At 41.6% G+C, this 13,242-nt stretch overlaps 1 protein-coding gene across 2 annotated transcripts in view; it reads left to right on the top strand.

Annotated features, from left to right (window-relative positions):
* CLIC4 (chloride intracellular channel 4) overlaps positions 1–13,242 on the top strand; it is a 66,786-nt gene that overhangs the window by 32,674 nt on the left and 20,870 nt on the right. For both annotated transcript variants that reach the window (XM_049617781.1, XM_049617782.1), the window contains exon 2: positions 4,299–4,408. In XM_049617781.1, coding sequence (XP_049473738.1) covers positions 4,299–4,408 — 110 coding nt within the window. The remainder of the gene's footprint in view (positions 1–4,298; positions 4,409–13,242) is intronic.

Below are 13,242 nucleotides of genomic sequence, written 5' to 3'. Positions count from 1 at the left end.
GCCTCCGCTGATACCCCAGTGGGGTGGCCTCATTACCTCTGGTTGATGGTGAATGTCTGACTGCTCTGTACTGGGCCTCCTCTCATGTGCACCCGAGCAGGGGGGAGTAGGGCTTCCTTTTCCTGGCAGGGTTGGAAGCCCTGGTGCCCCCCTTGACCCTCTTGGCCACCATCCTGGTGAGGGCATGACAGCCTTCACAGGGTTGATTACATTACATTGGGAATAAAAATGCAGATTATAAAAAAGTTATGTGGGGTGCGATCACATGTTTTTAAAAAAATTTTTAACATTTATTTATTTTTGAGAGAGAGAGAGAGAGAGAGAGAGAGAGAGAGAGAGACAGCACAAGCGGGGGGGAGGCAGAGACAGAGAGAGACACAGAATCCGAAGCAGGCTCCAGGCTCCGAGCCATCAGCAGAGCCCGGCACGGGGCTCAAACTCATAGACCGTGAGATCATGACCTGAGCCAAAGTCAGATACTTAACCGACTGAGTCACCCAGGCGCCCCAGCGATCACATATTGGAAAAAGAAAAGTAGTATGTACATAGAAAATAAAAATTCAGGAGAATAAGGAACAAACTAGTGAATGTTTCAAAGGTAGAGGAACTCTGACTTTCTGTAGTGTTTCAATTTTTATTTATCTTTAACATCATGAATGTACTGTTAGAAGCAGTAAAAAGCCAAGTTTTTTTTTTTTAAACATACTTTCTTAGATGCCTTTGTTAGATATACCTATGTGTTAATTTTTACTATAATAAAGAACTGGGTATGGAATAAAGGTATCTTGATTTCCAGCATATAATGCATTCCACTATACCACAATGTCCTCCTCAGTCCATTGTACCGATAGGTTATGTTCAACGTAGTTCGTATTGAAGAGTGTAATTTTGATCCTTTAACTTGAATGAATTTTATTGAAAGTTTAAATGGAATTTTATTACAACACGGATTAAAGGAGGAAGTCTTTGATCTGTGACTTCTAGAAATCCAAGTTTTTCCAGTTTCACTGTATGTGTACTTGATGAAAACATCCTTCTGGTAGCTCCCAATCTTATGCTGTTGAAAGTTCAGAAAAACTTGTAGTTGGCAATATTTCTCATTTGAATTGTCCTGAGTTTTGGCCTTAGTTAATGAAAAGCAGTTTTTCAGATCTGCTTTAAAGAGCACACATGCTTTTATTTGTGTTTGTATAAAAGAACCGTACAAGGAGTGCGGGATGTGTAACGAGCGTCAGACATGCCTGAGAGGGAAGTAAGTGCACGAAAGCAGAGGCGGCATTCGTGTCCTGACTGGGTCTTCACGCAGTGTCCCTGTCCCAGGGTGCTTCTGTCTCTACTGTCGCATATGCTCTGCAGACTGTCATAGGGGTTATGGCGCGGTGTTTCTGATCTGTAGCCAATTGCTGTTTATGTCCGGCTGGCCTTTGGTTGAATGTCTTTCCAAGTGGCTCTGTGTAACATCTTTATTGCAACTTCTCTACCAATTTAATTATTTTACACTCCTATGACGGACTTTTTGGGAAATTATAGTTCATTTCATAGATTAAACAAATGGAATAGGACAAAGTGAGTCAGACTCGTTCTTTGGCTACCAAACTATACTGCTTTTTTAGGAAGTCTGGAGTTTGGTGTACTTTTTCTTGTAGTTATATATTGAAGTTTATTTATTTTGAGAGAGCGAGCGAGCAAGGGAGTGGCAGAGAGAGAGGGAGAGAGAGAATTCCAAGCAGGCTCTGCACTGTCAGCACAAAGCCCGATGCAGAGCTCAAACTCGCAAGCTGCAAGTTCATAAAATTTGAGTATCTAAAGTCACAGCCTTGTGTAAAAATATTAATCCTCAACATATACAGAAAGAGAATACCTTAACTTTTTATTATCTGCGATAAACTCACTTTTATGTTATCAGTGTTCTCTGTGTGTGGGGATAGCCGGCATCCTCAAAAAAGCAGCTTTGTGTACCATTTTGTTACATTGTATCATTGGATGACTTAGTTTTATGAACTGACTCGTGCTTTGTCCAAGGAATATCACCCTGACCCTTCCCACACCAGTGTTTCTCAGTGTGACTAGCAGGTGCTTTGCTGTGCGATCTCCTTGGGTGCCTGTAACAAAATGAGGATTCCTGGGCTCCACCCAAGCATTCTTCTGAATCACAGCCCACAATCTCTGGGTATAAGGCCCAGAAATCTTCTATCCAAACTGTCTTATTTAGGTTATTATTATTGTTTTAAATTTCATTTTAGGGGCGCCTGAGTGGCTTGGTCAGTTAAGCGTCCGACTTCGGCTCAGGTCATGATCTCACGGTCTGTGAGTTCGAGCCCCGAGTCGGGCTCTGTGCTGACTGCTCGGAGCCTGGAGCCTGTTTCGGATTCTGTGTCTCCTTCTCTCTCTGCCCCTCCCCTGTTCATGCTCTGTCTCTCTCTGTCTCAAAAATAAATAAACGTTACAAAAAATTAAAAAATTCATTTTAGAGAGAGTGTGAGAGCAGGGGAGAGAGGCAGAGGAGAGAGAGAAAAAAAATTTTTTTTAAATTTATTTTGAGAGCGAGAGAAGGTACAAGTGGGGGAGGGGCAGAGAGAGAGGAAGAGAGAGAATGCCAAGCAGGCTCTGCACCATCAGGAGAGAGCCTGATGCCGGGCTCCAGCTCACAAACCGTGAGATGATAACCTGAGCCCAAGTCGGACACTTAACCATCTGAGCTACCCAGGAGCCCCAAGAGAGAATCTTAAGTAGGCTGTGTGGAGCCTGACGCGGGAGTGCAATTCCACGACCCTGGGATCGTGACCTGAGCTGAAATCAAGAGTTGGATGCTTAACTGAGCCACCGAGGTGCCCCTTATTTAGGTTATTCTTAATCACCTTAAAGTTTAAGAACTAGACCTTCTTCAGGAAGTCAAGATTTGTGCAAGTTGCAGTACTAGAAATTAATATGAGTCAGTCTGGTGACAATTCTGTGTATGTTTTGTTTCTGATAAAGAATGATTTTTTTTTTAATTTTTTTTTAACGTTTATTTATTTTGGAGACAGAGAGAGACAGAGCATGAACGGGGGAGGGTCAGAGAGAGGGGGAGACACAGAATCCGAAACAGGCTCCAGGCTCTGAGCTGTCAGCACAGAGCCCGATGCGGGGCTCGAACTCACGGACCGCGAGATCATGACCTGAGCCGAAGTCAGCCGCTTAACCGACTGAGCCACCCAGGCGCCCCAAGAATGATTTTTATTATTTTTTTTAACCAAGCTTAGTTGTAACTCTCCCATGCTGATGAGGGAAGGGTTCTGGGATCCTCCTTTTATACCCGTGTGTTCTGTTAGTTGTGTTGTGTTTAATCGGTTAACGACTTTATTATTTTTTTTTACTCCACCCTATTTCCCCATTAGTTTAGGAATACTTTACTAATGCAGCGTTTTACTGAAATGGCTTCTGAATATTTTGAGAGTTACTTTAGGATAATAAATAGTACTTGAATCATTCATCTTTGAATGAGTTGTCGAAAGTTATTTCTGGCTTTTTCCACCCTTTGTGGTGAAGAGGACTGTTTCTCCCTAGCAAGTGTTAGAATGTTCTCTACCAGTATGCTCACTTTCCCCCCTCCTGTTTCCTGCTTCCCCTGTCCCTGCTTTGTAAACTTGGGGGCACATGTGATGGAATTAAAGATTTGTCCCACTGATTTTTAGGAAAATTCTACCTCATCATTGAGCTTGGGGAAGTCATAGTCATCAGCTGCTCCATTCACATTAAGTAGGATTACAAATAGCTTATTATAAAGATATCTTGGTATTCTCTTGCTCCTGAATGTGTAAAACAGGATATGGGATTTTTATAATGAGTGTTTTTTAGATGGGGAGGGGTTGGTGATGATTTAACTTTTTGGAGATAGACACACCTGTAAATTTCCCTCTTTATGTTGCCTTGTAAAGAATACTGTCTCATAGAACAAGAAATGACTTACGTTTCATACAGTTAATTAAAAGCAAATAAAAAGCCTCAAACTAGCTACATTTTAAGCAGTCGTTTTAGCCATATGTCACAAACGACTGCTGTGTCGAACAGTGGTGATGCAGATCATTTCTACCCTTGCAGAAAATTTTCTAGGGTGGTGCTATAGTAGACTGGCCATCTTTAAGAAGAGAGGAGGCAAATGAAAGAGCAAAATAACAGAAACCTGAGTTTCCACTCCTTCTTCTGTAATGCAACTTTTGCTATCTTCTTGGACCCCTGATTATAAGTCAGAAGAAAGTCTTTTGTTTTGAATGTCACCCCTCTGACCCTGGTTTTCGATGTTGATTTCTGTTTCCTAGGCTGGGAGTGATGGTGAGAGCATAGGAAACTGCCCCTTTTCCCAGAGGCTCTTCATGATTCTGTGGCTCAAAGGAGTTGTATTTAGTGTCACAACCGTGGACCTGAAAAGGTAAGATTTTGTTGTGGTTGGAAATTAACTTGAGTGTATAGTGTTTTCAGTTTGAGCCTCTCTCCTCCCTATGTATGTATATGCTCTTTAAAGGAAATACATTTATTAAAGTTCAGCTGATTTGTGGACAAATTTAACTTGTGTAAGTATTATGGATAACTCACAGTATCAGTAAATTGCATTTACTGGCCACTCAGTCTTTTTAGGAACTTACTGTATGCTTACTCTTAACTTCAAGACCAGCACCAGGATCTTTGACTTTCCAGTGTAAACGTGGAACTATGAAGAACTTTCTAAGCAGACAGCTTCTTCATTTAAAAGGTGCTAAACTCATGGTGTATATTATCTGGATCCTTCAAGACAAGAGTGGGATTTTAGGAGGACGGATACGACTGTGGGCTATTTTATTTATTCTCCTTTACAGGGAACTGTCTGTAATATGATTTTAACCATATTTGGTTAAATATAATTGTGAAATAAGAGCCATTATCCATGGCCCTGTGATTATTCTTGCTCGGTGAAGAGTTGTTTCTAACTCTGCCTCCACAGGCCCAAGTGGAGAGGACTGGGAAGGGCCCTGATAGGTAATAGGCTCCTTGTGTTCAGGAGCCCCTCTGTTCTTCCTCGGCAAATAGGCTCGACGTGAAGAATATTTACACTTAGGGGAAAAGAAGAGATTGGTTTATTTATTAAAAAGAATTTTTTTTTTAATGTTTACTTCTGAGAGAGAGAGAGCACAAGTGGGGGAGGGGCACAGAGAGAGGGAGATGCAGAATCCGAAGCAGGCTCCAGGCTCTGAGCTGTCAGCACAGAGCCGGATGGATGCGGGACTCGAACCCACAGACTGCGAGATCATGACCTGAGCTGAAGTCGACGCTTAACCGACTGAGCCCCCCAGGCGTCCCGAAAAGAAGAGATTTAAATCAAGGGTTAAGAGCAGTGATAACAAAAGGAAATCTAGGATTGGGCAGTGGAAATGTATGCCTCTTGCACACATGCAACAATATGGCTTGTTGCTCATTTTTTTAAGCATTATCAGTCACGAACAGCGTCCAGGAAAAAACATGGGTGGCAGAAGTCATGCATGTTATCCCTCTGGGCGTCACAAAGCGAGAGTTTTATCATCCCATTTCCAGTTCCAGGCTAGCATTCCCTGCATTTCTTAGCTTAAACTTTATTCTTTACTTACTGCTAGTGCCCTTATTTGAGATTTTGGAGTCTTAAAATCTATTTACTGAAAATAATCCAGGAAGTCGTCCAGGAACCCGTTAATTATGTGTATGAAGGCAGAGGTAAGGTAAGCCTTTGGGGACAGTAAGAGTTAAAACTATAGTCTGTTTCAAAGGTGTGCCCACCTCACATTGGACAGAGCTGTTGGAAGAATGAAATAATTCAAGTGGTTCCCCTTCTATGACTGTTCCCCCCCGCCACCCATGCATTCAAAAAGCAAGTTTCCCAGTGTAACTTCTAAAAATAGACCATGCTACCAGGCACACACCCTTACTGTGTCTTAAAATACACGGATTTCTCCTATTCCATTTTTGGCTTGGAGCAAGTGAGTTGGCGGCCGTGCTTCGAAAAAGCCTTCTTTGAGCAGCTCAACACAGTGCGTGATTGTGGCACAGACCAGCAACAGTGCCATAAACGAAGGGAGTCCGGTTCAGGAAAGGAAGTGAGCTCATAATGGCTCTTTCACTCTTCCTGTACAAACCCTTGGCGGCATTATTTCTGCGCGTGGATTGATATTTGAGGATGTGTATGTGTCTCAGAGTAATACACCCTGCGTGTGAAAAGTGACACGTGGCAGGTAGGATTGAGGGATTCAAGGCTCCCTCCTCAGTGAGGATCACCCCCCAGAGAAGGTGTCTGTTTCTGTCCTGCTTTGCGTGAAACCAACAGCACTTGACACTGGAGCCTGTATTTCGTAGTTTCCTTCAGAAATCTTGGGTCTACAGTACATCCAAAACCTTCTCAAGGGCAGTTATACATGTATAAGGAGCACCTGGTGACGAATCCGTGCCACCTCCAGCCCCTGGTCGGCAGCTTCCGCTTCGCAGATACCGTCGCATCTAGGTTTGGTCTTTATCCTTCCAGACCTTTTCAGTGAGTTAAGACACTTAAAGTCTTGAGTCAGATTTAAAGAGAGTGAACGCTGGCTCAAAACATCGTTGTGAAATGAAGTTGTCACAGAGGAATCAAGCATCCTGTAGTAAAAAAAAAAAAAACAACAAAGTACCTCTCACAGTATGTTCTTAACTTTAAAAACTTTAGACAGGACCGTTTCTAAAAAGCCGCGGGGGAGAAAATGCCTACGGTGCTGATTTTCCTGCTTTTCCCGGTAATTGTCTAATTCCTCGGTGAAGACTGCCGAGCGCCCCACAGACCGGTGGAGAGCAGTTGGACTCCACTGAGAGCTATTTCGGGGCCCACTGTGTGCTCGGAAAAAATTATTGTTCCGTGACATTTCATCCATAAGAACAAGCCAGTTTCTCGTTCTGGCAGTGTATGACACGTTCTCTTTGAATCTCAATTGATGTTAATGACCGTGCTGGTGGTATTCATGAGCCCCTGTGAGGCTTAGAACAATCCCCCTCGGCTTGCCTGCCAGTGCTGCCTTAATGCTTTAGTGGGAGTCATTCCTAAACCTCATTTTCTGTTCATGCTGCAATTGTATTGCAGAATTGGAGATTAAAAAAAAAAAAAAGTGCTCAGGCTTCGGAAGGAATTTGGGCTTTACATCAGCCACCATTTAAGCATGATCTTCAGATGAATAGAAACGAAAATATTAAAATTGGGAGTATATTTAAAGGTGTTATCACATGTCATCAAATGGGGAGCAATGGATTAGGGATAGAGACCTGGTTCCGTGTAGAGAGAGCCCTGTCACTTATTTCCGTGGGACCTCGGGCAAGATGGCCTGTCTTCTCTGGAGGTCAGTTACCTTGTTTCTAAATTCAGGAAAAAGGAAGGAAAAAATAAGATTTCCCCAGTGTCTACTGTGTACTCAACGCTGTTCAGGGTACTTTTTACTACTCATCAAACCATTTTCAGACACTTCTGTTGAATAGAATTCATTGTCTCATATCATACTGGCTGGACAGGTTTGTGGCAGTGATGAAAATCTTTGAAGACTTCTGCTACCTTCATTATACTTAATTATAAAAATTTTAAATCAACGATTAGCATCTTTGGAGCACAGATAAGCCTGAGAGGCAGGCAAGGGGAGGAGAAAGAAGGAAGAATGACAACAGTAGACTCCCCATCCCCTGTCTCTCTGTCTCTGTCTCTGTCTCTCTCTCTCTCTCTCTCTCTCTCTCACACACACACACACACACACACGCGCGCGCACGCACACACACCTGTTCACATGCTGAGACCCTGACTTGGATATATCTAAGTGTGGCCATATTTTGTCACATGTTTGTTAGGTAAGCTTTTCTAGTTTTGGGGAATGAGAGGAGAAATGAAAACGTTAAGAAATGAACCTTTTTTTTAAGTTTACTTATTTATTTTGAGAGAAGATGCACGTGCGGGAGGAGCACACAGGGAAGTGGGTGGGGGAGAGAATCCCAAGCAGCGGAGTCGGACGTGGGGCTCAAACTCATGAACTGTGAGATCATGACCTGAGCCCAAATCAGGAGTTAGACGCTTAACCAACTGAGCCACCCAGGCGCCCTAGAAATCAGCTTTTTGTTGTCAAAGTGGTGGTATATTACCAGTGAATAAAATCCCTCCTCTGTGATGTTCTCTGAGAAAATAAATAAATTGGAGAAGACCGCTTTTAAAAATTATGGGAGATACGGGGCGCCTGGGTGGTTCAGTCGGTTAAGCATCCATCCGACTTTGGCTCAGGTCATGATCTCACGGTTTGTGAGCTCTGTGAGCCCACATCGGGCTCTGTGCTGACAGCTCAGGGCCTGGAGCCTGCTTCACATTCTGTCTCCGTCTCTCTCTGCCCCTCCGCTGCTCATGCTCTGTCTCTCAAAAATAAATAAACATTTAAAAAAATTTATTAAAAAAAAGTCTGGGAAATACACGTTTCCATTTTCCCATTTCCACCGTAACCTCTGAAACTTGCCTATCATTTGCATTGTCATAAATGATTTCCTTCTGCTTCACATGCTGATACACCATTCGTAAGGGACTGTGTAAGACTCACTTGTAAGTTGCCATAATAATAGCATAAAGTTTTGGATGATTATTAGGACAGTTTAAACTTTAACAATTTTGTAATCATTTAACAAGTTACCACGGAGCTATAAAACTGATAGTTCTGCGTGTTCTTGAGAGGCATTTATAGACTCAGAACAAAATCTGATTTCTAGATTCTTCAGGTAGTTTGCTTTTGTTATCATGTCTCTGTGATTCTACCCTTCTGAAAACTGTCTTCAGCAAGTTGAGAGATCAGTTTGGTTTCCAGGTGGTGACAACAGTGTGAATGACACATGCAGAGAGACTAAATGGAATGGAACAGGCCAGCCTTTTAGAGCAATCATCCATTGCCGGCTACTGGCCAGTCAGGAAGGTACAGACTCCATTCTTTCCCTTTGTAAAGTTGACTTGAGCGACACGAAGCCCTTGTTACCACGACAAATCAAGATGTGTGTCTCATGAACGCATTATGAATCATATGTACACCCCATGTGTAGTGTTTTGAGCGGGGGGAAGGGTCAGAAACACGGAGAGAGAGAGAGACAGACAGACAGCCACGGACAGTCATAGAGAGAGAGAGAGCTCCACTGCCACGTCTTTGTGTTCTTTTTCAAAATGACTTCAAAGATGGTAAATCCTGTTGAGGTGGTTAAGAGCTGAATTAGAAAAATGGATTAATGGTGGAGGTACTTCTAAACTTAGCATAAACTCTATAAACTGTGTTGAAGAACTCTCTTAAGAATTATTGAAGTTGTGTTTGAAACCAGTTCGTGGGTGCTGTTTTGTTTTAACATGATTGATCCACAGATTGACACTAAAGTAGACGAAGGTTTGGCAGCATACCACATGTAATCAAAAGAAAATCCTTTAACTGGTTGAATTGGGACACATAGGCAAATGCTTAGTAACTGGGACCTTGGCGCGTATGTTTTGGTGAATCCATGACTCATTCATTCAGTTGGTGACTTTAGTATTAGACTATAGCAAACCTAGAGAAGAATAATTAAAAGGAGTACAGTGTTCTGAAACCAAGGATTTTTGGTGTTAACTTTTTTCCCCCATACTTGCCATACAGTGTTCAATCTTCTCTTGATTTGTATGGATGAATTTTATGTCTTGAAAAGCAGTACCTTCAAAAGGAACTCAATGAAGAATATAAGGTCTACGTACTTAGTATTTTTGTTTTCTCCGTTTAGTGGAGTCAGCTAGTTACAGATAGGTCATCTTTAAGAACCGGCTCCAGTGTCCTAGGACTATACTGTGCTCATCTTCTAAGAAGCAGCTGGACCTGAGTCACCTGCCCGGTGTTCTCCAATTGTTGCAAGTGTACTGAATTAACTTTCAATTGAAGTTAAGCCACTTAAGTTGCTTAAAGTATTAGGTCCTATGAGGTTCCTCCTCTGTCTCTTGTATTCGTTTGTTTCTCTTTATTTTTCCTTTTCTTCATCTAGAAGCAAAACGGGAGAGAATAGAATATGTTTGTCCATCTACTATGACAAAGAAAAAAAAGACTACTCAGATAAGTAACATTAAGAAAAAAAGAAAAGACACCTCAAACATTGAAGAGTATTTGTGCTCTTATCTCAAAGCACGAATTATATGCACTTTGCTTTTTCTAGATGTCACTTAAGGAAAACATTTGAATGGGCTTGAATGAATCATTGAGTATTTATTAAAGGGCTTTTATGAAATAAGCCAAGGATGGCCTGAAATGTTTAGCCGTTGCCTGTGTTTCAGTTTCATGTCTGTCACACTGCGCTTCTGAAATGTTAAGTTTCTGTGAAGCATCTGTAAAGTGAACCTTGTGGGTCAAACAACACCTGAGGCCTTGGAGTGCCAGGGGAGATTCTGCCTTGTTGATGACCTGATAAAGCTTCTAAGTCACCTCAGTGTTTGCAACTTGAACATTTATTTGAAGTCCGCTATTCCGTTGAGAGGCATTCAAGTTTCTTCTCAAATTTGCTTTCACTTGGGGTAAGGACCTAACATGGTTCTCCTTCACGTCAACACTTAATCCTGGAAAATAGTTTCGTCACCTTTGGTTTTTCAAAATCTAGATAGGCTTTTGGCAGAAACAAAACGGACTATCCACTAGTCCCTAATATGAACAGAACATTGGTAATCGCGTGCCTGGTTTCACTTCACTTATAAGCCTCTATTAATCAGATTTCTTATTACCAGTCAGCTAATGCTAGATAGCCGGTTCTGAACCATCAGACTCAAGTAGAGTTTAAAAACCGCCTGTCTCATCTCCTGCAGCATGCTGTGTTAGCGTGCTACTGAAAGCCGTCATGGATTTCCTTTGCGTACTTTGGTTTAGTTCGGTTTCATAGGCCTTATTTGATTTGATCTTCACCGGCAGAGCAGGGCTTATGTCCGCAGTGCAGAGGAGGAAATCCAGAGGCCGTGATTTCCTTAGTCACACAGCTGGTGGATGGATGGCAGAACTATTCAATTTGAGACTTGAACCACATCCTTTTGATTCAGTCTTTGGCTCTTTCTTCTCTGCCATGCCAACTTTATCCCTCCTCTAATAAATTTGTTTGGAGAGCTAAAAGCTGTTACAATTTATTATAGAAGTAATGGCTGTTACTTATTTTGCTGCCCTCCCTCCATGTTGTTTTAAAGCATCAGTCCCTTTCTTCCCCTTTGTCTAACTCTACCCTGTTCATGAAAAAATTATTTGTGAAACACACAGACGTATGTTGTTATTACCTTACATTTAGGCATTAATCGACTGCTAGTCATAAAAATGCGGATGGATAGGTTTTATAACGTGGGAACAAAGCGAGTCTTTTTTTTTTAACTTTAAAATGTTGAGATTTGAAAATAAATTGTTTAAACCCTGAACTGTTGGGGGTTCTGGACCGTTGGTAACGTACAGGGTCTTCCCGAGTTGAGCAGGAAATGGAGGGTAGCTGGGAACAGTCGTGAGCTGTGAGCTGGAACGTGAGGGGGCTTGAAGACCAAAGGTGACACGGCCGTGGACCTGCCGGGCCCATTGGTGATCACAGATGAACAGATGGTCAGGGTGAGGCGTGAAAAGGAATAACTGAACAAACCAAAGAAATGACACCTGGAAAAGGACCTGCTCCGACCTGGATACTTACATGAGTTCGGGAGTCTCACAGGCTACGCCACTGTTTAAATATGTGTGCAGCCGGAAGACTGCTCAGCTTTCGTGATTCCAGTCATTTTGTGCTCAGCTTTACCTTTTCAGACCAAAGTATGCTCAGGAAAGGAATCAGAATTACACATCAAATCAGATTTTGACTTTTAAAAGCCCTCTTTTAGAGCTTAAGTTCTTACACAAGTCATAGAAAATACGTCTTCTTTTTCTTTGGCTTGAAAGGGAGATGGGCTCTAGAGCTTGGGTTGAGGGGGCTTGGAGTTAGAAAATTTGGACTAAGCAGACATTAATAAGTCTCTTTGTTTTTGGAATGTAGTCATAAGGAGATGAAGTGCTTTCTAAACCTAAATGGGGGTGTAGGGAGAAAAAAAAGGAGAGGGACAGAGAAGGAATATGGATAAGACCAAGGGAAATTGATAAGCTGGGATGAGACGTTGGGGCACACTCTGTTTTAAACATTATTTTCAGTGACAAAGTATTTCACCTTCATGATGCATTAAAAGACATCCTTTAAGGGGCACCTGGATGGCTCAGTTGGTTGAGTGTTCTACTCTTGATTTTGGCTCAGGTCATGATCTCACAGTTCATGGGTTTGGGCCCATGTCTCTCTGTCTCTCAAATAAACATAAAAAAAAAAAAAAAGGGTGAGCTTTAAAAACAAAAGATATCCTTTTAAATTCTGTGCATTTGTGATAGGGAAGGGCTATAATAGTATGTGGGGGAAAAGTTGCTTGAAGCAATATATTGCTTTTTTAACATTTAAGTTTCTTAAGGTTTATCTTTTTAATTTTGAAACTTTTCAAACATACACAAGAATAGAATAAACTTCCCCACAACTTCAACTCAGTTATCAAGATTTTACCCATTTGCTGTGTCCCTATTTTTTCTAATAAGTTTCAAAGCAAATCCCACTGTCATTCTAACCCTGCACCCTTCACTGTATGTCTCCAAACAGTAGGGACATATTCTTACCCAACCACACTGCCATTATCACGTCTAGTCCCCAGCATATGATCCGATCTCCCTGGTTGTCTCCATAGTATCTTCTTTCTTTGACTGCTTTCTTCAAATCAGGATCTAAACAAATTCTACTCATTACATTTGGTTGTTATGTCTCTTAAATTTTTCTTAATCTGCAACAGTCCTTTCCAACCCCCATTTGTGACTTTTTTCCCTCATGTCATTGACTGGTGGAAATCCATTCCGTTGAACTGCAGAACGTCCCAAATTCTGTATTTGGCTGATGGCTTCTTTGTGGTATCATTTAACTTTGTTCAGCAACTCCTCATGTTTCCTGCAAATGAACTTTTTGGTCTCAGAAGTCCTTTATACACTTAAATTATTTGAAGACCTCAAAGAGCTTTCAATTGTGTGGGTTGTATCTGTCAACTTTACTGTATTAGAAATTAAAGCTGAGAAATTAAAAAAAACATTTACTAGTTAGAACAACCATGAACCTATTATTATCACAAAAAATATGTCTTAAAAAATGTATTTTCCAAAACAATGGCATTGCTTTCCATTTTTGTACATCTCTCATGTCTGCCTTCAT

This window comes from Panthera uncia (assembly GCF_023721935.1).
Source record: "Panthera uncia isolate 11264 chromosome C1 unlocalized genomic scaffold, Puncia_PCG_1.0 HiC_scaffold_4, whole genome shotgun sequence".
NCBI classification, from domain to species: Eukaryota; Metazoa; Chordata; class Mammalia; order Carnivora; family Felidae; genus Panthera; species Panthera uncia.
Note: the sequence above shows the minus strand (reverse complement) of the source record. Positions and strands in the feature narration are given on the sequence as shown.